The 25,433-nt window shown below is 37.4% G+C and overlaps 1 protein-coding gene across 1 annotated transcript in view; it reads left to right on the forward strand.

The window, feature by feature from the left end:
• The first annotated feature begins 15,432 nt into the window (after positions 1–15,432).
• Positions 15,433–25,433, forward strand: part of LOC125235827 (endochitinase-like) — a 42,671-nt gene continuing 32,670 nt past the window's right edge. Inside the window, exon 1 of the mRNA XM_048142422.1 lies at positions 15,433–15,549. Coding sequence (XP_047998379.1) covers positions 15,471–15,549 — 79 coding nt within the window. The 5' untranslated portion in view covers positions 15,433–15,470. The remainder of the gene's footprint in view (positions 15,550–25,433) is intronic.

A 25,433-nucleotide genomic window follows, 5' to 3' on the forward strand; every position in this document is an offset into this window, starting at 1 on the left:
GAGATGTATCCACTTTTTCACCTTATTACAATGCTATAATTAAAGGTGAAAAAATTGATACATCTCTTTGTAGTCGACTGTACGATATAGTCATATGAATAACCTTCTAGGCATTAATAACTTTAATTAATAAATATATTGGAATATCTGCCTGTAGTGGGTGTCGGGACGTGCTTCTATCGCGTCGATTGGGATTAATATTTATCTGTAAAAGTGGTTGAACAATTTAAATATTCAATAAGGTCATGTAATCCCTTTGTGTTAAGTTCTGGGTTAAAGAATTTTCGGTGAAGCATAATATTTTGTGGGAAAAGGGGTTGATTAAAAAAGATAAACTTGCGTAAAGATATACCTACTCATACTCCTTGCGTCCCGGCATTTTCTACGGCTCATGGGAGCCTGGGGTCCGCTTTGACAACTAATCCCAAGATTTGACGTAGGCACTAGTTTTTACGAAAGCGACTGTCGTCTGACCTTCCAACCCGAAGGGTAAACTAGACTTTATTTTAAGTAAAGATGTAATTACTCATTTAAATTAAATAAATCTGCTGTAAGAGACTTAAAATGCATGACTTGAAACATCGACGAAAGATAGTTCGTATTTAAGGACTAAGTGCCTATGACCAACAAGGATAAATGCGTCTGGTGGCGTAAATGCGTATTTTGAAGATCTTGGAAGCGAAACATTTTAGATCTAAGTATTTCAACCATTTCATGTTCGAAGTGTGGTCATCAGTTTTAAGGTAGGCCGTATGCCATACCTAATGTTTCTATGCGTTCCGTTCATAAAATGTCTTCAAAAGACGTATTATTTCGCCGTTTTCCATAGACTTTCGAATGGCAAAATCGTGCGTTCGAATTTCAAAAATTGGTCCCATGATCTCAGTGTAATAACCGGCTTCGTTTTATAGTTTGAGACAAGTATAAATCAATATCGTCAGAAGCAAACGGCTCCGTCACAAAATCCATAAACATTTTATTTTACTACCTCAGAGAGGAAATGCAGTTTAAAGTGAAAGATTATATTTCTAGATATTTTTAGCTGCAATAAATTCGAGAGGAAACTGAAAAATATCTAAACTCGAGGTGCTTAGGATGATAAAACCCGAAAAGAGTAAACTGTGCAACTAAGTTTGAGAAATGGAAGTACTAACGTTGCAGGCAATTTAATGTTATTTAAGGTTTAAAAGAAAAATGAACGGGCTGTATTTTTAGCTTTAAACCGGAGAGCTCGGTAACGGATTAAAATTATTTATAGGCCACAGTTTTAAAACTGAAAATAAAGTCGTGGAGTGTAACTGATATTACTTACCTATTTATTTCATACTGTTTAACTAACAAACAGTTAGAACTAACTGTTTTCTAAATAGCATAACGTAGCTAATTAGTATTTAAAAAAAAACGCGGCGATAAAAAAATCAAACTTTTTTTTACATTTTTCGTACCTACCACACGGCACGTAGGCAAGCGCGGTTGCGGAATAAACAAAACATTAGGCCGTCCTTTTCGCACTATTACGCATTAAGTCCGCCTTGTGTACAATTGTATTTTCTTTGTGTAATAATTAGTAATAAAGATTAAATAAATAAAGTTACGCCCGCAGAAATACAGTCACAAAATTGTGTGCAAACAGTTTCCCCTGCTATATTGACCTCGTAGCCATCATGCCGTGTCAAGGGCTACTCCGTTCAAGTTCGCTCAACTAGTTAGCCAAGCTGAAACGAGCCATTTAAAATTATAAGTAAGCTCATTTAGGCTTGTGTAGTACATGTAGGTACTAATTAGTACAAAAGACACGATTCCCTCCACTGCACTAGTCAGAACGATTCCCAAATGATTCTTCTCTCTAGTACATTTAGTATACTCAGATACTCACACACGCGTAACCGAATCGCTCTTTTCAACGAACGCGATCTTTTCAGTGAACGAGCAGGCAGAACTCTACTCATTAACTGTAACTTCAGTCGATCAATGAAATTGCCTACGGAAAGCGAAAGTCATTTTAAAAGGGCTGGAAGTTAAAATGTGGTTAGAATATTTTATTTGTTTGCTGCTTTTGGGAGATACTTAAAAGTTAAATTGTTGTACTTTAGGTACTTATATTTTAATAATATAAATGGGAAAGCGAGTGTCTGTTTCTTTGTACGTCTTTCACGTGAAAACGGAGCGACAAATTGGCGCGATTTTTGAAGTGAAGGTAGTTGAAGAGATGGAGTGTGACATAGGCTTTTTATTTATTTATTTATTTAATCTTTATTGCACAAAGAAAATACAATTGTACACAAGGCGGACTTAATGCTATAAGGCATTCTCTACCAGTCAACCTTCGGGCAAAACAGAGAAATTGTAGGCGGTGCAACATTAAATTATATTAAGAACAAAATAGTTAAGTTATTTGCACAATATTATTAAGCTAACCTATATGTAATATATAAAAGAATAAACATACTTACACACAGATAATAATATACATACATACAATATATTTAAATACATAAAAAAATACATACATACATATGACATCGGATGAAACTTACAAAAATGAAATACTAAGGATTTGTCATTCTACCAGCAAAGTACTTAATCAGGGATTTTTTAAATGCAAATCTATTCGGACATTGTCTAAGTTTGACTGGGAGACTATTCCAAAGACGAGACACCTGAACGGAGAAAGAATTGGACATAAAACCTGTTCGGTGAGATGGTATTGACAAGGAAAGGTTGCCAGAAGAGCGCAGTTGGCGAATCCGAGAAACACCGTAGTAGTTGAAGAAGGATTTAAGATATTCTGGAGATTGAGGATCGTTAATGATAGAAAAGAGCGTGCAGAGCATGCGAATGTTGCGACGTACACGTATAGGGAACCAGCCAAGTTTAACACGGAAAGATGATACATGGTCGTATTTACGAAGACAGAAAATGAAACGAATGCAGTTGTTAAGTAAACGATCTAACTTGTTCAAGAGCTCTACAGTTAAGTCGGGATAACACACATCGCCGTAGTCAATTATGGGTAGAATCAATGTCTGCACTAACAGTATTTTTGTTTTGATGGGTAAGAAGTGCTTAAGTCTATTAAGGGCATGTAGTGATCCAGTAACTTTACGGCATATTTCAGCTACCTGTGTTTTCCAACTCAAGGTACTGTCCAGATATACGCCCAAGTCTTTTACGCTCCGGCTGTATGGTATGGGAGTACCGTTAAAATAAACGGGGCGTGTAACTTCTATTTTCGAGAGCTGGCGCTCGCTACCTATTATTATGGCCTGACACTTGGATGGATTGACAAACAAACCGAACTTCTCAGACCATCGCTGGATGTGCAAAAGATCGAGGTTTAATTTGTCAATAGTAGCAGGTAGATCAGTAATGCTACAGTGGTCATAGAGTTGCAGGTCGTCAGCGTAGAGATGGTGCGAGCAGCGAAAGTCCGGAGTAATGAAATTGATGAAGATGGAGAAGAGCAGTGGTGAGAGGATACCTCCTTGAGGCACTCCCGTGGCCAGGTCACACCATTCCGACAGAGTGCGATCCACCCGTACCGCTTGCTGACGCCCGCAGAGATAGGTCGAAAACCACTTAAGGGCACTAGACGTCACGTTGAGATGTTCAAGAAGGGCAAGGAGAATCTGGTGATCGACGGTGTTAAAAGCGTTAGAAAAATCTACTAGGATAAGTACAGTGACCATTTGGTTCTCCATGCCACGCCTGATGTCCTCGGTCACCTTGAGCAACGCAGTACAGGTGCTATGGCCCCGCCGAAAACCTGACTGAAAGGGGCTGAGCAGATCGTGTGTAAAAATGAAATTTGACAACTGCTTGTGAGCAACGGCTTCAGCAATCTTCGACAGAAATGGGAGTATGGAAATTGGCCGGAAATGGCTAACTAAAGATTGGCTATTTATTTTTGGAAGAGGTATGACGAACGCTCTGCGCCAGATGGATGGAAATTCTCCACTAGAAAGCGATGAGTTGATGATATCAGTCAGCATAGGAAGCACACAGTCAAGAACAGATACTATCATATGCCGACTGATATCATCACAACCAACTGCCTTAGACTGAATCGACTTGATGATAGCCCTGACCTCCGATTGGCTAGTAAGTGAAAAGGAGAAAGGGACAGTGCCAACTGAAGGTAGAGCCAAAACTTCGAAGAGAGTGTTAATTTTGACATTGTCATCAACGGAGAGGGCAGACGAGAAATGCCTGTTAAGGTCCGAAAGTGGGAAAGAAGTACTATCAAGGTGACTAACAGGTTTTCCCAGACCGAGAGACTTTAGAAACTTCCAGGTGTCAGCCATGGAAGATGAAGTTACATTTTTATGGATAAACTGCCTCTTTGCTGAACGCACCAGTTGGTTACACCTATTTCGGGCAGTTTTATAAAGTGTCCAGTTTCCGTCAGTCCGGTTACGCTTAAAATTTTTAAAAGCACGGTCTCTTTTTCGCATGGCCATGCGCACACCTTCAGTTATCCACGGCGCCGGAGGCCGCTTGACTCGAACCCTGTGCAAAGGCGCATGCTTGTTAAAAATATCTAGTATTGCAGCATTAAAAAGAGATACTTTCGTTTCAGTACTAGTAGTATTGAACACTGGGGACCAATCGATTGCCGCGGCGTCGCGGAGCAACGCATCAGAGTCGACTTTAGCGAAATTACGCAAGTATATAACGGCAGGTTTACACTTTCCCGGTTTGATATTATAAGATGCAAATACTAAGTCGTGGTGAGAGAAACCGGGCGCAAGAAGCTGACCGTGCTTTATAACATTATTAGGAGCAGAAGTAAGAATGACGTCCAGCCAGGTATCGGAGGAAGCAGTATGGTGAGTTGGACTTAGGGGCAAAATAGAGAAATTGACAGACTTAATTAAGAATTGCAGTTTACGACTTTTTGGAGTGTCTTTGCAGAGATCTGTGTTAAGATCACCCATAATGACGTGATGCGTGTAATCGGAGCTCAATGATTCTAAAACTCTTTCTAGATCAGAAAAGTAATCGATAGTAGGGGGGCAATAGACTACACCCAGTACGGCCTTGACTCCTTTGACATTCACCTCAAGAAGTATCCATTCCGCAGAACCAGAGTATAGAGAAGGAGACAAGCTCAGAATTTTGTACGGAATGCTACTTCTGAGGTAAATGGCTACACCGCCGCCGCCCTTACCCGTGCGATCGTTTCTAATTAGAACAAAGCCGGGCAAAGCATAGGAAGTAGGAAGTAGCTTTTTGTCTCATTCTGACCCCCCACTTTCCTGAAATGGGGGGGGGGGGGTGGTAGTTTGTATGGAGCATTCTGCAATTTTCCAATTGAACATGAGCGAAGCCGCAGGTAAAAGCTTGTATATACATACATGACACAATAGTTTATTATTGTCAATAAGAATGTTAGAGAATGTTCTTGATAAGCACGTGCCATATATACATGCTGAATAATATATTTCCATTGGTAAGTACTCTGGATTAATCAAGCGGAGAGCCAATCAAGGTATTTTATATTAACGAGGAGTGGATATTAATGAGAGGTGAATACATATTATATTCTGTGTGTTATCAATAAGTGATATAAGGTACAGCGGGGCAAATCCCGTCTGGGGGGCTATTGTCAAGAGGGCACTGTTATTCTCTTGTATGCGGTCTGTATTATGCAAAAACAAGCGGTCATATAAGTCCAAAGTTGCTACACTATAGACGCGCAATGAATCTCTAACACATGCCTACATGCTACTCCAGTATATTCGACCCGAGTGCTTAAAATAATGCAGCTTTTATAAAATGGACGCCCCAACCCGAACGAAATTCCTACGTAGCAGCAAAATAAAAAGGTGCCTCCACACTTTCAATTTACATGCAATTGCGGATACGTCGCGTTAAACGGGTTTACATATTGAAATAAAACGGGAAACCTCGTGAATGTCTAGCTCTCAATTTAATTTGCATAAAATGCGATGCAACCATTAAAGTCGTTTTCATTTTTCATGGGTGAGCTTTTTCTGTCGGTTTAGGGTTTTATGATACTTAACTAATAAACTACATTAAACTTCATGTGAAGAATTGGCGTTGAGGTTATAGAGCCGGGGAATTCCCTCTGAAAATCTAGAACAGTTTTTCGGAACTTTTGGGTAGTTTTTCGGAACTTATGTACATGTACAATATTCTATCGTTTAGGTATATTCTAGCCTAAGTATATTATTATTTACCAGTCGCTTTTCCCTGAATAAAAACATCAGGGGGGTTACCATGACGTACTAAAGACGTTCAGTTTAGGTTGAGAGAAAGGGACACAGCTATAGCAGTTACATAGCTCCGTCCCTCTCTCTCAACCTAAACTAAACGGCTTTAGCACGTCATGGTAACCCCCCAGATCAGGAAACTGCACCTCATAATCTCGATAACGCACCTATACCTAGGCACTTTATTTCTGTCAAGGTTTATTCCCATCAAATATTTTTTCAACAAAATAGCGAACAAAACAACGTTCCAAAAGCTTTCATTGGGTAATTATTCTAAATGTTTTAATAATTTACTGCTTTTTAATTGCCTCACACAAATTATCTGTATATTTTTATTAAAACTTGTAAATATTGTTACTACTTTACTGACTGTGCTTGCAGTTATGAGAAATATCTAAACATAAACACATTAGAACATCAAAATACCGCTCCTAGCTTTATTTAAACAGTTCAAATATCTCAAACAATTTACAGTTCAGCCCAGTTGGACCCAAAATCCGTATTCACCTCATGTCTTGCGATATATAAAGCATCCTGGGATCGTGACCGGGTCGCGTCAGTCGCAATTAATGACCGACTGAACAAATTGCAGGCACACGTGACTAGTAACGCGACGTGATGTAGACGGTACTTTCAATACAATGCGGCATTTGATCGGCCGGCTGAATTGGATGTAACCGCAATCCGCAATGTAACTTAAATTCGCAAGCGAGTTTGCGTGCGCTGTAAATGACCCTTAAGCCTCCGCCACACATTGTTTTGTTAGCGTAGCGTTAGCGGAGCCCAATGTTAGCGGCGCGCCGGACGAACGCTGGCGTTCCGCTCGCAATCCGCGCTCGTTAGGGTCCCCCCACATCTATAATTAGCGTCTCGCGAGCGTCGCGTCGGGCAAACTGTATGGGCAAAGCCTGACGCCGCGTCGACGCGATGTCGTAGATGTGGGGGGACCCAAAATGCGCATGTGTGGCTGAGCTTTTAAAGTGGCGCCATCTACACAAGTATAAATGTTTTGGAGAAATGTTTTATTAAAAATAGAAACGAACAAAAGTGCAATTCCCGATAAGTTTGTATGAAACCTTCCCTTTTTTAACCCCCGACGCAAAAACGGGGTGTTATAAGTTTGACGTGTCTGTCTGTCTGTCTGTCTGTCCGTCTGTCTGTCTGTCTGTCTGTCTGTCTGTCTGTCTGTTTGTCTGTCTGTCTGTGTGTGTGTCTGTCTGTGGCATCGTAGCTCCCGAACGGATGAACCGATTTAGATTTATTTTTTTTGTCTGAAAGCTGAGTTAGTCGGGAGTGTTCTTAGCCATGTTTCATGAAAATCGGTCTACTATGTCGCAGTCGAGGGTTTTTTCAAAATTTTAATTTTTGTTACCAGATTTCTATACATTTAACAAAAAAGGAAAGTTTCATACAATCAACCCAGGACATTTTGGGAAACCTAGTGGATCTTGCTCAGCGTCATGGACTCTATCAGCCTACCAATTTTTATCCAAATCGGAGACGTGATCCAAATGTACAAACTTTTCGGGAATTGCTCATAAGATGGTCGCGCCCGTGTAGGTAAATATAATTTTTAAGAAAAAAAAACCGCCGCTTTTGGGGTTCTGGTGAAAGGTACTTGCGAATGTTGGATTATGTAGAAATGTGTAGGTATTTTTTAAAACCTCTTTTAATGTAAATCTTTATTTGATGGAAACACAAATGAATATACGTACCTATGCCGTTAAGGTTTAAGGAGTTTCCTCAATTCCTCATGAATCCGAATTCCGATATCCGATTATAAGAAATTGAGCTTGACAAAATTTGACTTGAAAACTATTATGCTTAACAAAGAGAACAAATCTCCTAACAAATAAATGTCACTGTTCTGAACTTAAATGCATGCTGTTCTTATAAAAATACCAAAATCACTATAAGTGTTCCGTTCAGATTTGAGGAGTTCCGTTCTGATCATCATCAGCAGTTTCACTGCACCAAATGTCACTGTTCCGTACGTAAATGCATGCTGTTCTTATAAAAACACAAAAATCACCATATGCATGCCTTTCAGATTTGAGGAGTTCCCTAGATTTCTCCAGGATCCCATCATCAGAACTGGGTTCTGATAAAAATGGGACGAATCTGCAGCATATACATACATACATATAATCACGCCTAGTGATGGGTCGTCGGTAAAATACTCGTTACCAGTATTTTTCCATTTGGGAATATTACCAGTAAAATACCAATCTTACCGGTAATATTACCAAAACCGGGTAATATACAAAATTTGCGATTTTTATGAGACGCGATGGTTATTTTTTTAATTATGTATTACTAAGTCACCATCATAAAACTTAAAAAAACTCGTAGAGTGCCTCGGGGAGTAAATTACCAATATTACTAGTAATATTCCCAATAATACCGAGTAAATTACCAGTCTTACTGGAAACATTCCTTTCCTATCTTGTCACCAACTGCAAATATACTTCGTATAATTTTGTGGTATCTCGTGGCTTGTGGCAGATAAATGTAATATTTGGATATTTTGTCCCTGTACCATTAAATATAAAAACTATTTTACTACTGGGGTTACTTTGATACTTGGGGTTACATTGATAAAAACTTCGTTTTATCTTTAAACGCAATATTCTACATGTCCCAACGCACCTGTCCATTTTTAGGGGTGTTTTTAACGGCGTTGGCACTATCGATAGTTACTACCATTAGTTGCACTAACGCAGTGAACAAGTATGGTCGTGGATAGTGCAAATCACTTGTCAAAATGTAAGTATAGTTTATCTCTATTTATCATGTTTTTTTTTTTTTTTTTTTGTTCTTTATCATGTTCAAATAACTTCTAAACTACCCATACAACCATTTCAGTCGCAAAATCTTCAAATCAGTAACTAACTGTCAAATGTGACATAACGCGTGGTAACGTCGTGCAAACAATGCGACCGTATTGTTACAATAACAAAGTGTAGTCGTCGTGTGCACTCGTTACGGTAACAAAATGTGTACGAATTTGTGGCTGTCAATGTCACTGTCAGAATGACTTTTAACGACACTTTATTAGTCGACGTTTGCACACATAACGGTAACAACATGTGGACGAATTTGTGGCTGTCATTGTCACTGTCAGAACGGTTTCTGACAGTGACATTGACAGAATTTGTACACACATGTGTAGGTCTGATTACCGAACTGCTCCTAAACCACTGTAACCGCAAATGACAATCTGAAATACGAAGGTTTCTCAAACTTTCTTGTGAAGTTGTGGACTGGTTGCTTTGAATCATTTAAATATGAGCGAATTAAATAATAATAAACGACGACGACCATTTAAGCACTCTTCGACATTTTATAGAAATGTGGGAAAGTTAAGAAAAGTGCAGAATGATAATACAAATAGATAAGCACTTTATAGTTACTTAATGTATTAAATATATAATTTTTAATTCTTATTGATAAAAATGAAGTGCAGTGTTGCTTTACACAATAAAAGTAGGAATCAAATGAAATAGAGTGATATTAATAGAATTTCTGTTCCGCAATGATAGTTTTTTCAGTACAGATGCTGCTTTTTACACGCAGTAGTGCGAGCAAATCAAGCAATGATTCATTTCTTGTCTGGTCGAAACTCTTAGCTTGGATTTAGGTACTGAAAATCGTCATACGATACACGTGCGAAAAGGACATTCACAACTCGTGTCGATTTAAAACACTCCCTTCGTTCGTGTATTAATTTATCGCTACTCGTATCGATTTTCCTCTTTTCCGCACTCGTATCTACAAGTATTTTGTTTGGGTTACAAAAAAACATTTTATTTACTCTACTACGTTTTATTTATGTCTCTTTAACATTACAAATTTGTAGACACTTATCTATACAAAAATCTTGACAAAAGAAGTACAGATCGCTGAAATTAATGTTGATAGTAATATTATTGACGACTACTTCAACAAGTGTCAATTGTGAAATGCCGCAAAATACTAGTTGCTCTATAGAAGACCATAATAATATGATCCCCGATCCTTTACAACCCAGCAGCTCGGTACGCACGTTACATTTTTTTTTAAATCTTCTTTAGTGAGGGCAACTGAGTACGACGGCATATTTAATTGTTTATAAAGTTTGAGGATACCTGGAAAAAATAATACAAGAATTACGCCATTTTGAAAACAGCTTTCGGTCACGCGTGTACGCTGCGACCATTTTGCGACCGTTTGTCGACCGTTTGGTGACCGTTTGGCGACTGTTTTTTACATGGAATATTACCGTCTTAATCCATATTTTAACAACTTTATTGGTTTTCTAGGCATTATTTTTAATATTTCAGTATAGTGTATGCACCGGAGCACTAAAACTTCACCAATCAATATACATAACACGCAAACACCGAGTAGTCAATAATATTATTACTGGTTAAACTGAGGTAAATTGATGGCGCGTTGATAAATTTAGACTTATTTTATGAAATCACTCGAGCAATTTAATTGGCCATGGTAATTAGCCCACATTATATTACAAATGCAAACAATATTTATCTTTAACAAATTCTTACGCCATTACATTTTAATGTCAAATGGTTTTATTTCTTTTTTACTTTGACGTCTCTGACAGTCGCCATTTGAAAAGAATGAAATGAACGAATGATTTTCGGAAAGTAGTCGCCAAACGGTAACAATGTGTGCACGCGTAGTGCACACTTCTGTCACTTCTGTGACCATTTGTGCCTGTTACCAATCGTCCCCATTTGGGTCGCCGCGACTAAACGTCGACCGTACTGCGACTAAACATTGAGACCCGAAGACCTGTGTGTACACAAAATAGGAGGATTTGCGTAGGAACGGCGACCGATTATGGTTATATGGGTAACTTAGTGGGTATTAAAGTAAAAGGTTCACAGTGAATATTAGCTTGCCAGAAATATGTTTAGGTATATCATTGTATTGAGTTTTGTGTTAAAATTCAAACTGGGCATTTTATTACTAATTATTTAGTTTGTGGGGTGTCTTTGATCACCTGCATGGGGTAACATTGACCATACTTACACAAAGTTGATTATTGTGTAATTTGTGTATTATGTCAAGGTACTTATTGAGGCTGATAATTAAATTTGATCTCATTTTGTGATAAATATTGAGACAATCTTAAATAAAGTTGATTTTTCGAAGATGGTAATTTTTGATCAAAGTAACCTCAAAATAGCATTAAACAGTTGTAACTTTTGAACCTGCGAAACGATTTTTATGTTTCCTTGAATAAAATACTTCTGTAAGGGGTTACATTCGATTACCAAAAAATCCTAGTTTTCGTCATTTTTTTTCTCTCCGTACATTATTTTGTTAGCCTTTCTAGATTTTTAGCAGCGAAAGACTAAAAAAAGTTGATGTTCCCATTTTTTTTTTATTAAATTTAGAAGTTAGATAAGTTTAAACTATAAACTGATCAATATAACCCCAGTTTACGGTACCTATCTATTGTAATACTTTAATGCAAGTCTGCATTAGGTACCCAATAACTTTGTGTTAACTATGTGTTGTTGTACCGAATAGGTAATGTGAAAAAAAAAACGCGCCAAGTGCGAGTAGGACGGCCGCTTTTTTTCTCTCTCTTTTGTACTCGGAGGTACAGTAAGAAGTGAAACTCCATTATCGGACCATTTTTCTACTATTTACAGTTTAACGAAAATTTATAAGTTTAGATGGGATTTAAGCAAAAATAAAATACTACCCTATTAATTTTCTACTATTTCCAATACATAAACTAATCTGTGTGTCTACGGCTGTGTAACCCTGCCTTACCAGTAGCTTTCGGTTCTATGGTCCTGGTTCTACTGGTGATAGGAAATATGGAGTATGCAGGAAAATTTCTATTATTTCGCCTTCCGGATCTGCGGCCCTGGTACTACAGGTGATCAAAAATATGGTTTAGCTGGGAAAAATCATAAATGAAAATGTTTATACAGACAGACACGTTGCTACAGATGTAGTGCAAAGCTAGCGGCTGTCTAACCCCGCCTTACCACCTTTCGGTTCTGGAACGGGTTATTTATTGCCTCTTTTCTTAAATTATTTCTAAATTAATTAAAAACAAACATTTTTGAGATGCCTATAATTCTATAATAAGCTCTTTCATGTGATAGGATGTAAGAAACTTTCATTCAAAAATCTTTAATTTTTATTTTTTACATTACCCCCAAAAGTGACCCCTATGATAGAAATGTATTAATGTAAGTTACATGTCCGTCTTCGGTTCATAAGGTTACATACGTCTATCATTTCAAGTTCGATTTCATTCGATTCCGTAGTTTCGGAGAAAATTAGCTGTGTCTGTGACAGACGGACGGTGATCCTATAAGGTTTCTGTTTTTCCATTAAGGTACGGAACCCTAATATTGGTACGGTACCTTAATACAACAAATTAAAACAGATTTAAAAAAATTTCGTCATATTTTCGCCATATTATTCCTTAAAATTATGATTCATTGTAACTTTCATATCATACTACTATAGTAATATTACCAGTAAGATTGGTAAAATACTCGGTAGTATTGGTAATATTATTGGTAATATTGGTAGTTTACTAATTGACGTTAGGTAGGTAATATTTTTTGTTATAATACAGTGCATTATGTTTCCTTTGTTTCAATACCGGTAACGACCCATCACTAATCACGCCTGTATCCCATAAAGGGATAAGCAGAGCACATGAAACTACTAAAGCTTCAGTGCCACTCTTGGCAAATAAGGGGTTGAAAGAAAACGAAACTGTGACATTGCAGTGACAGGTTGCCAGCCTCTCGCCTACGCCACAATTTAACCCATATCCCACAGTCGCCTTCTACAACACCCACGGGAAGAAAGGGGGTGGTGAAATTACAGCTTCACGTATTTTTCTACTATAATACCCACGATCTGTAGAGAGAATTTTAGGGTTGTGAAGCTCAATCCAATGGTTAGGCCCTGACTGTAGCAAGTGCTCAGCAACGGCAGACTTGTTCACCTGGCGATTCTTGACAGCTGCGATATGTTCCTTGACCCTTTCCCCCGTCCCGTCCGTGCCGTCCCGTCCGTCGGGATTAAGTCCCGTTTGCAATTTTAAATATGTGTAAAAATCGTGAAAGTTTGAATCAGTGTACAGGGTTAATGTATGGTTTAAGACATTTATTTCTCAAAAAGAATACAATTCACTTGACATGAGAAATACAAAGTAAATTTTAAAGTAACTTACACAGTAACATGCAGAGAACTAAGTGCTAATAATTTCTTAACATGAAAATAACATTTTTATCTATTAAGAAAGCATTTGTAAATTTAAATCTACGTATCATAATTTTAACAGTAGGTAATGAGGGTAAGGCGTATTTTATGTCGGAGCTACCTCCGATCTACATCGGTGCGCATAACGCTTATCGACCGGTTACAACTATCTTGTTGTGGGACTTATTACGTGTTGTGTGCGCGATAGCAATTGAATAGAATGTTCCAAAAACTTCACTAGCACCACAGAAGCCATCTTTAGCGTCCGCTGTTGGTCATCAATTTCAATATGCAGCTGCTTCTGTGACGGTCGTGAAGGATTTACAGCGCTGAATTAGGGCAGCGGCGGGAGGGTTAACTTCACGGCACGGTGCTGTTGACTAATGGGTACGATGGGTACCGGTATTAAATTATCTAGGGAGAGGTTTTTATAATGTTGATAGATAGTATCTTAGCTGTTTACAGCGATTTTGGCCCCGCCGGTGCTATCTATTGATCTTTTTTCATCATTGTTTTAGATATATGAAAAACGCTAATTTATAACGTAATAATGATTAATAAGATGTTTTTCCATCAATTCATCGATACCTTCAATACTTAACATTGAAAAAATCGGAATTTCCTTTAAATAGAGCAAATAGGAAACGGTTTATCTTAATTTTATCATCAGATATCGATAGATATCTGATGATAAAATTAAGATAAACCGTTTCCTTTGATACCTTATTTATCAGCCGGTATATGCAACATCTACAGAGTGGGGCCTGTAATAAAGGCGATGAATTGAACTGTAGGCTATTCTCCTTATACTGATCAACATTTGTTCAGTGACTTTTAAAAATGATGAAGTCTTTAAATTTTTAATTTTTCATACAAAATAAATATTAGCTTCAATGTACGCCATTATTGTTGTCATTGACTTTAGACTTAACAGAATTCGCAATACATTACCTCTTAGAAAAAACTTTCAAGGGTGATAAAAGTCAAAATACAAGTTATTTTTAAAAGTCGCCGAACAAATGTTGATCAGTATAAGGAGAATAGCCTAGAGTTCAATTATTCGCCTTTGTTACAGGCCCCACTCTGTATAAAGTCTAGACCTAATCACATGTTGTTATCGGTCATCAATCATGATATTCATAATCAATCCGTCACTTTTTTCCAATATTTGTTATTCATTGACGTAACTAGCTAAGCAACCTACGTAGCCAAATGCACAAACGCTTATTATAATATCGTTATCGTAACTGTCTATCTATATCGCTCTTTCGTATTGGTGCGACTGAGCCAGACTGTGTTTCGGTCGGCGTCTAGCGTCAACGATTGCCATTTCAGCTGGCTGGCGTTTTAGTACCTACGAAAGAGCTTGTTGTTTACTAAGGAAGTCAGGCATTGTAATGATACTAATAATGATTTTTGCTGTCACAAATCGTCACTACTTTGAAAAAAAACTCGTATCTTCTTCTGTTAATGAAAAGAAAATTGTAGTAAGTATCTATGAAATGCATATAGACTTACTGCGTTTTAACTTTGAGGAGCAGTCTGAGATACGAGATTTTTTCAAAGTAGAGACGAAATGCGGCCGTAATTGCCGGTCCCGTATAGGGTTGTACAGTCATGAACGACGAACTGACACGCTGTTGAAATCATCCAACAAGATGTAACAGGTCTAAATGAAATAATAAATAAGATTATGATCATGCAGAGGTATTAGCTACCTAATACCTCTCAGAGACGGTAGTAGGTATGTGAAGGAATAAAAACAGAGCTCCAACGTTTTATAAGGAGTCTACTTAGATCACATCTAAAATACTTCTTGAAGTTAGAAACCGCATACTCTAAATAATATTTTCTTGAACGTTGTTTTGAATTTATTCACTAGAATCGTTTTGAATGAGGCCTCTAAATATTATCTTGAATGATAACATATATAAAATGGAAATATCGTAGGTAATAAGATTAGTTACGTATAAACTATTGATTACTATGAAGTGTTTTCTCTTTTTTGGTGTTTATCTGTTTTTAAGCTTGGCTTGGCCTAGCTTGGGAGCATCGGCTAGAAGTGGTAAGTAATTAATTATGATATTATAGGGCAATCTTATACTAAGCTCGTAGGCTTGTGTTGTGGTTACATATACAAGGATATAAGTAGATACATAAATATATAGAAATCATCCATGATTTAGAACCAAATATTCTGTGGTCATTTGCTCATCACAAAAATAATGGCCTTATCGGTATTCAAACCCAGGATTATTGGCTTAGCAGGCCCTCACTAGGTAGGTACCTAAGTAGGCCTTGATCGGAGATTGAATCGTTGTTTCAAATGGTTGCAGGTTCGAGTCCTGAACGTAGTACAAGTGACCAAGATAAAGATGATACAGTAGGGTATTTTTAAAGTTTATGTAATGAAGAAGTAAAATTGCGGCCTTTTTTAGGTATTTCTATTTATGGAATAAATTGGAAATATCTAATACCTACATACTTATTATATATTGGTAGCGGCTCCATTCGTTCAATATTCGTTCGCAATTCATTTTGACATTTAAGTCATTTGAGCATATTATGACAAAAGGTATTTTGATAAAGAGTTTTTAGTATGTCGCAGTTCCATTTGCAATTTTGATACTTAGGTCTTTATACACTAAGTTGGTTATGGCATGAACGATTTTTTTCCTAAGCAGATAAGAAGTTAACGTTATTAGCATCAACAAGAATGTTATAAATGCAATTTAAACCCAGATTTTTAAAACATTTTTATTATGAATTGTGCGTCCTTGTATTTAATGTCATTGCAGTAGCTTGTACTTATCAACTTATAATATAAATAAAACATAAAAAAAATGAATTAAAAAAGCTGTAATATCTACATTCTACGTATGCGACGATTGAGATTTGAACCCGTGACCTGTGGCTTGTAAGTCTAACGATAATCGCCGGGGCTATACCTGGCCGTGACATATGGGTCGAAATTAGACTTTGCATAGCTTTCGCGTGTTTGTAACAAGCGTTGCTTCAACGATTCTGAAGAATGGAAGAATACATTTCACAAGATGATGGAGATCTGTCAAATGGTAGAAGAGAAAAACGTGAGATAGATGTATGTACTGACAAGTATATACTCTTTTCGACAACTGTCAAATCGCATGCCTAAAATAAATATGTAATTTTTTAAATTACTTTGGACTTTATTATCGGTGGGAAACGTCTGTTTTTAATCTACCTAAAATATTACTTATGTAGAAATAGGCATGTAATGAGGAGGAACACTCATGGGATACGACAGATGGCGCCACCCTATTAGTCCGTGAGACGTGAGAGCGAGAAGCTGATAATTATGTTTTTTTCTCTCTCTCTCACATATGAATGACAGTGACATGCCTAGACTCTTGCATAGGCGCCGCCTGGCGGGGTAAAATGTCAGTGTGCCTCCTCATTTACGTTAATGTGTAATAGAAGAACAGAATAAAAAGCATGCGACACGGCTCATCACCTACTCTCGGCCCAGCTCCACTGGCGTGGTGGTTTGCCATATGGATTCCTAAATGTAAGACACTAAGGTCCAAACCAAACCACGCAAAAAATGTAAATATATTATTCCATTAAAGTATTAAATAAAGGTCAAACTTATTGGGTGGATTATCATGCTGTTAATATTGTTAAATAGGGACAGTAAAAGTCAACCTCGTACTATTATCTGTTCCTAATTTGCCCGGTCAAATATTTAGATTTTTTTATTTCCATATAAATATATTGGTGGTTTTTTTATGCTAAATATCTGAAATATTATGTGCTATTTATTCATTTCTGCTTAAAAATATCTGTTGTTATATTTGCTCTAGAGCACGTTAGAAAAAATTCAAAAATTCTATATCATTAAAAAAAGTCTTATTTCCCGTCATATATTTAGGTGGCTTCGGGTTGTAAACCTTAAAACTGATTTTTTTTTACATGTGTCCACCATTAAATTACTGTGAGGTATTTTGCTGAAAGAAAACGCTTATTTTTTGGGCGTAGTTTTTTTAAATATCTTCCATTCCAAACTATTGGTGGATTCGAAAATATAGGTTTTTTAAATTGCGATTAAACGCTGTATATGAAAAAAAAACTACTGTTGTAGAATTATTTTCAAAAATATCGCACCGTTCTTAGGCTATTATTTCACACAGAGTAGCAATAAAGCATTAAAAATTAATAAACAAATGAAATGCAGACAGCAGTTATTTTTACATACAAATTAAATATGCTTAATATGCTTATGCATTTAGCTTAAAGTTATTATTTTATATATGACGAAGCCGGTTGCGGATATCATCAATAGTTTGTTTGACGAAGAATGTTGTTGATTTGGATTTGTGACCACCTGACGCAGCCTGCGTTGCGGATGAATTTTCACATGGGAGTAGTGTTAAGTACTGTTTTATTTTAATGTTGGAATTGTAATTTTTGTATATGTATTCTTATTTGACCCTAATTAAATATTTTTTAAGTGCTATATACTTTAGAACTTAATATAATTGTAAAGTGTTACGCCCACCGCTTAGAAAATTGGAGTTAATTACAAAACAATCCATTAACAACGCCTACTCAATGATACTCGTAGAACAGAGTATTCATTTTTAACACATTTAAGCGTTCACGATTATTACAAATATTTAAAAAAAAATCGGGACTTAAACGCGTATGACGTAAACAGTTTAAACGTACAAAACAAATAAGAAAATAAGTACCTACCTACAATGATCATGTTTGAAAATACGAAGAAGTAAATGCTACATTTGTTCCCATTTAGCGTCTTATCTTCCAACATGCAAACGACAAATTGGAAGCCAGGGTACCTAGCCAACGTCACAATCGTTTACACTTCGTAAACGTTTCGTAGCTAGCTGTCCCTACGCTCTTGTAGTGGCGCGACAGAGATAGACTGCGTTTCAATCGTCACGTAGCGTCTACGATAATCAGGGTATCAGGGTAGGCTGGCGGACATTTATACAAAGAAAATTCAGCTTTTTACGAGCAAACGAAAGTTCATATTACAGTATCCGTCGCACATAGAATAATATTCAATATTTGAGAAGCATAAAGTTTGTAGCATCACGTAGGTTCGATTCATCAGTGAAAATGATTGATCATCCGTATTTTTTTAGTGTTATTTCATCCGAAAGTGGTCCCGGGGAGGCGGTTTTTGGAGATGAAATTCGTTTGCGCTCAATGGGAGATGATATTCGCAGGTCAAGGCCATTCGGCGGCTATCTATGAGACGTGTTGCGTCTTGATGAATGTCGTGCCATGAAAATGTTATACATAAATACATACAACCACTGAACTATGTCATACTGGGTTGAAGATTTCACTTTGATACTATAATTTAATATTTTGAAGATGTTCTATTAAATTTGAAACAATATTGAGAAGCAATATCACCCCGTTTTGTAAAAAAATACATGTAGTATTTTTTTTTACTGTTCCATTTTGTCGGGTTGATTGATTTATATGCCGATACTAAATTGCAGCTTTCTTACAGTAACTGACAGTGAGCTAAATAAATCGCGGCGCAACCGAAAATCGGCTCACATTGACATGGAAACCGAGGTATTTTTTTAATTATTCATATAGATTTTTAGATTTCTTTCAGCATTGTCATTAGGTTCATGATGAAGTTTTTAAAATAAATGATATTTTGTTAAACACTGTCGACTTATGCAAAAACAATTCGGTTAACCGACAATGTTTAGGCCACATCCACACAAATTTAAAAAGTGTCAAGACAATGCTGTCAAGAAACCTATTTGAATTAAAAATAGCTAGCAACTTTTGTTTCTATGTAATCGGGAGCCAATTTTCGATACACGTGAAATTATGGAACTTAATGGAATTCTATTTTTAAATAATACCATAAAAATAAATAAATAAAAAAATACTTATATCCGTGTAAACATTATACGTACCTATGTAGATATTTTTTTTTCACTGTGAGTTTTGCTTTATTTACATGAACATATTTACATAATTATATAAGAAACTAAGACTAAACTTAAAAGCTATCTAATGTCTAAAATAGGCTCTTGAGGCATTGTATTGTAGATATTATTTAAAACAACAGCAACAACAGTTAGTTTATCATCATAGACAACTTTTATGCTGACGTTGCTGACATAATAATTGGATGCAGAACTTTTTAATTACCTACCTAGCAATAGCTCTTTTTACACAAAACATTCGGTTAACTAACCTAACTTTCGAAAAAAAAATTATAATTACATTTTTCCGTATATTCTGAAAATAATACAGCGACAGTTGAAAGTTTGTATACAAATATAGCTACAGAGAAAAGTTTGTATGCAGCGGTGCTAAGCAAAAAATATTGCTGACACACAGCAAATAGTATTGATTGTAGTTACAAAATTAAATGAGTCAGTAGGTATCTTCGTATACTGAATGTTTTTGCAATTTTCGTTTAGTATAAGGCCGGCAACACACAGTCATTTTTTTATTATTATTATTATAAATGGGCTTACTCTTAGCCACAGACTAGCCAAAGGCAATCATAATTTTCATAATCTTATGAAATCAGATCGAGTGCACGCATTTTCATACAATTTCGCAACTGTCCACACAGTCTTATTTTTTAAGGTTATGATTTTTTTTCAGATTGATCTGACAGATTGCGAATATTCTGAATTTTAAAAAAGTGTGTGGCAAGGCACTAGATCTGATTTCATAAGATTATTATTTTTTCAGATTATGAATTTTAAGTCTGTTACCGGCCTAAGTGTAACTGTGACATATATTATATTAAATATATGTCACACTGAAATTTTAACTAAAACTAAGTTCGTTTATTCATAAAACACAGATTATAAAACAAATACACCTTAAATTAAACACAAACACACACAAATCAGTCCTAATATCTAAAATTTCCCTTATAAACTAAACTACAAAATAAAATCCCCCAAATCCGATCCCTGCGGAAGAGTGCCCATAATGCTGGCCACATTTCCCCGCTGGATGGCAATGCCAATCCTCTGTCCCAGGAATGAACCAGCCCTAGGATCCCTGGTGGTGTCAAGGAGCCTTTTCTTTAATTCCTTGAAGAAATTTCGCGCATCCTGACACCAAGGCCCTAAAGTTTCCACTGCAAACGCCGCAAATACGTGGTTACTTAAAAGACCAGCATATTTGCGGCGCTTCAGTGCTTCAGCCGTTGCCGCTGCCCCGCCCGGCCTTAAAGAAGTAGAGGCCAAATGGGACGGCGCCAAGGTATCCACGCAGGTTGCATCCCAAATGAGCGGCCGTCCCATTCGCCAGGGAATAAGGGTCATTCCGTCGGGTCTCTTCCCGTCATCACGCACGAGACCGGGTGGCTCCAAAACGGACGGCACGCCAACGCTGACCAGAGCCCGGCGAATAACATCATTAAGGCTGGCGTGGCGCGAAAACCGACCGGCACTCTTCCGGCACGAAAGACCGTGATACCCCCGACTGTCAACCTCAACTCCGCAAGGACAGCGGTGAGGAACAACCAACTCAGCTCCTAAGCGGAGGCCGACCGCCAAACGTAGGGAGTTGTTATCCAAAAGTGTAGCGCAGTTGCTGGAGGGATACGCCTGAAGCCAATACCCTGACTCCTTTTCGGAAGTAGCCAGGAGACGGGCTTTCTCCTCCCTAGAGGTGGCAGAGTTAAGCAGAGACACTTGGACCTGGAGACAGAGAGGTTCATCCCACGCCCTCTGAACGTGTAACTCGGAAGGCAACTCCACGTTAGGGCACGCCACACGCCAAGCATTTACCGCATCCGACAGGTACACCACCTCAAAGTCAGGTATTGACGGAGAGAGTATCTTTCCAACGAGGGATAGCGTACCATTGACGGATGACAGAAAAGCAGGCAACGCAACACAAGAAACGCTCCTTAAACCCAGACCGCCGTAACGGATCGGTAAAGTCGCCTGCCGGAACTGTCTATCGTCGAGCTTAATATTGAAAATCTTTTGTACCACAACATGTATAGTGCTGTCGATCGCCTGGCACAAATTTAAATGTCTAAAAAAAGGACTGCACCTCATTGCATAAGTCAGCTTTGGGACAAAAAGGCAGAAACGAATGATAAAAAAGGCCATGTGGGCGTTAATTTTGAGTAGGCGGTCTGAATGCTCAGAGAAACGAAGCATTTGGCCATCAACAAAGTCGGGGACACTGAAATTATTTCAGTTTATTATTTCGCTCGGTGAATCAGCATTGCTGTCCAGCGGGGCAATGCGGCACGGCACGCCTCCTGGGGACCCTACCTAAAGACCAGTGTGCGTAGCCGAATGCACAAATGCTCACAATATCTCTTTCGTAGCTATCTATCTCTATCTATCTCTGCGTATTGGCGTGACAGAGCCAGACTACACTTCTGCGGCATTTCGGTAGCGTTTCGCGTCGCAGAAATGCCATTCGGCTACGGGGCCAGGACCTGGGCCATTTTTAGGGTTTTTTATTTATTTTCCCCTCACTAGCTCGGAAAGACGTGTTTTGTCCTTTAATACCAACGGGTAAAAACGCATTTTATCCACTAGTGGGTAAAGTAGTTTGACCTTGAATAAAGTCAAATTAACTGCTTTAAAATTGATAAAAGAAGGTGAATCTAGTAATAAAGAAGATTTACCACCTGTGGAACTACTGCATGGAAGCAGTGATAAACGCATTTTTTTGCGTTGTAGTTTCCTCGCTATAGTGAGGGGAAAAGTTTTGTGTTACACTCGGGTGCAAATGTATTTTACTTCTCGTGTGTTAAAAAACTCGCAAGTTCAAGATTCTATTCTCGAACCACTCGCTTCGCTCGTGGTTCAAATATAGAATCCTTTCACTTGCTCATTTTTCAATTCCATATTCGGCGTTAAAATACAACTTTGCCCCCTTGTATAACAAATAACTATTTTTGAGTAGGTGCGTTGTTTTACGCTATCCAATCAAAGTTACTTCCATTTATCATTTACCTAATACATTGTGTTGCGGCGTCTACCACAGAAGAGGAAGCGGGGACCGGGGACCTCCAAACCTGTTAGTCCGAATGCCTCGCCCCGCGCCTCTCTACTCACCTAGCGAGCCACTTAGCTTTGAGATACGCTCATGTGCGCTTCACTTATATTTAATTATTTAATTTTCCATACATTTTAACTTTAAGTACCTATTGTGGAACTTTGATTAGAAGCTTTACTAAGATCACGGATTTTTATTTAATACACAAGACTCCAAGCTTGTACATGGTGACCCCGACGTGATCTAAATTGATTAAACACGCTAAGAAAGCTTCTGCCCGAGTCACGGAATTTTACTTTGAAGAAGGCAACAGCATCAACGTGGAAATATTTGGATGAGCCAGTGTCTACGCAGTATTTTTCCACGACGCCCTTTGGACTACAGTTTTCTACGACGCCAGTGGGACTGCATAGAGACAACGGACATTTACGACGCCATTTTGTGGAAGTTGCAAACCCCCTTACTTCAAGCCCGCCGGTCAAATCACGCCGCAGCCAAGGTTTAGCAAGGGAAGTGCACCATTCCTTCATTTTCCTATTTTTCCGTCGTATTTTCCCCCCCATCTTGATTAATTAGCTTTGCCATTCTTCACTCTTTACTGTGCTTAAAGTTAATTGTATGTTTTTTTTGCACAAGTGACGCAATCATTTTTTAGCCACGTATTCTCTTTAATTGCTAGTCGCTGCTTTAGAGCCACATTTAAAGCCTATTGAGCTAAATTAAGCATTTAAAACTATTTAAGAAGCATAAAAACGCTTATTTGAGTGACCTTCTTATTAGTTATTTTCATAAATCTTAATTAAAAATTACGCTATACCTACTTAGGTATCATAAATTATACCTAAAGCATTTCTTCATTTCATGCGCTTATTATAATTTTAATTTACCTACGAGTAGTGTACAGCGGTTTAACTTATTACGCGCAGTTAAGGCGAGATGATCTGTCAAACTAACCAAACCAAGGGGGTGAGGTGCGCGGCGTCCGGGCCGCCCCGCCCGCGCGGCTCTGTTCGCTTGTCGCACGCGGGAACTCAAATTCGCGCGGCAGCATGACACAGACGGATCGCAATATAATGATCGCCGTATTTTAACTGGGCTTTCTTAGTTTTTTCATGAAATAGGAGGCAAATGAGCAGCTGTATCGCCTGATAGTAAACGTTCACCGCCTTATATTTTTTTATTAGGTTTCATCATTTGTGTAAGTAATACGAATGATTTATAGTTACAGTATGTTTGGTCAGCGTTGTCGTTGCTTTTAAGGACGTCCCTAAGCTACAATCAATTTTATCGATTTTTTCGGTTCTCCAACTGCCATCGTCGAAACTTCTTAGTGATCGCACTTAGCTACAGATCGACAGGGTGAAATGAAAAGGACCATTCAAACTTTGCATAGTGACTTTTGATGTCATTATGTCAACTTTTATTAAGGGTCCAATACTGAAACCACGAAAAAAAAATAGATGTTCCATAGAAATGAGCTGTATCATAACAGTCGAAATGTATACAATAGATTTTTTTTTGCGTTTTCATCATTAGTCCCATAATAAATAGGAGCATAATTTGAAAATTACGAGTTACAATTATTTACCTGCAAAGATAATTACTGTGTGGAGAATTTTATGGAAATATACCTGGTCTACTTCTCCTAAACATCATAACCGTAGCTTTTACGGTTTTCCTGAATATATAAAAAAACCGAAAATGGGGACATAAAAATGGGGAGGCGGGAGGAGGGGAAAGATTAACATCTCGGCGTGTTTTCTACTTTATGTAGAAGTTTTTTCTTATAAACCTATTGTTAACGGAACACAGTAACCATCAGCTTCTTTGACCATAGACTTTATGTATAAAGATATTATGTCATGTCACTGTTGTTTAAAAAGACACATAAAATTTGTCAGTCGTGAATAAATAACGCTTTTTCATTTTCATATTGAAAGCCTTTAAGCTGTATATAAGGTCCTAATTTATTAGATGGAGATATTTTTACAGCTGATAGTACTCGGTCTCTGGAGTATATTAAACCGTGAAACATTATAGCTTTTACGATGTTTTTTTGGAGAAAACGGAAAAACAAATTTGCTACGTAAAAACACCCTGTTTATGTGATTATTAAATGAAAACTCATTGAACAGATTCTAGTACCTCTTTTACGTACCACTTAACTGTAACTGGCCACTTCAATGACATGTGCAGTTTTCCCGCCGAACCTTTACGACATTTACAACAAACAATTGTTGACATGACAGACAGTGTTATTGTGACATGTGATAATGCACATGATGATTTTTTTAGACGAAATTATAATTAATTTTTTTGTTAGGAAAATGAAATCAAAAAAGTTGCATGAAAAGATTTCATTTACAACAAACAATTGTTGACATGACAGACAGTGTTATTGTGACATGTGATAATGCACATGATGATTTTTTTAGACGAAATTATAATTAATTTTTTTGTTAGGAAAATGAAATCAAAAAAGTTGCATGAAAAGATTTCTTAATTTATATTTAAAGTTAATTATTTTAATGTAAAGTATCATGTGTTAAAATATCTGCAACTAATAAATTAGGACCTTATATATGCCAAAGTTTCGAATTTTATTCTTGTTGTTTATGAACCTACAACTTCAAACATGATGAAGTCACTCAGCCAGTCACTGATGAAATCTGTGCTATTTATATTAAGATATGAATAAAATCTAAAGTATGAAAACTATGCAATTGAAACTTTTTCTATTTAATAAAGTTATATTGATATCATATCCTGACAATTATATTTATCTGTAAACCAGACCCAAAATTCGACGATTCAGAAGAACGACAAAATGCTTCAAGAAAACAGCTTTTCTCTTCGCTTGACTCGTGTTGGCGGGGGCACTACCGCCACTACCGTACCTCCAAATGGAATACATACAACCCA

The sequence above is a fragment of the Leguminivora glycinivorella genome, chromosome 18 (genome assembly GCF_023078275.1).
Source record: "Leguminivora glycinivorella isolate SPB_JAAS2020 chromosome 18, LegGlyc_1.1, whole genome shotgun sequence".
In the NCBI taxonomy this organism is placed as follows: domain Eukaryota; kingdom Metazoa; phylum Arthropoda; class Insecta; order Lepidoptera; family Tortricidae; genus Leguminivora; species Leguminivora glycinivorella.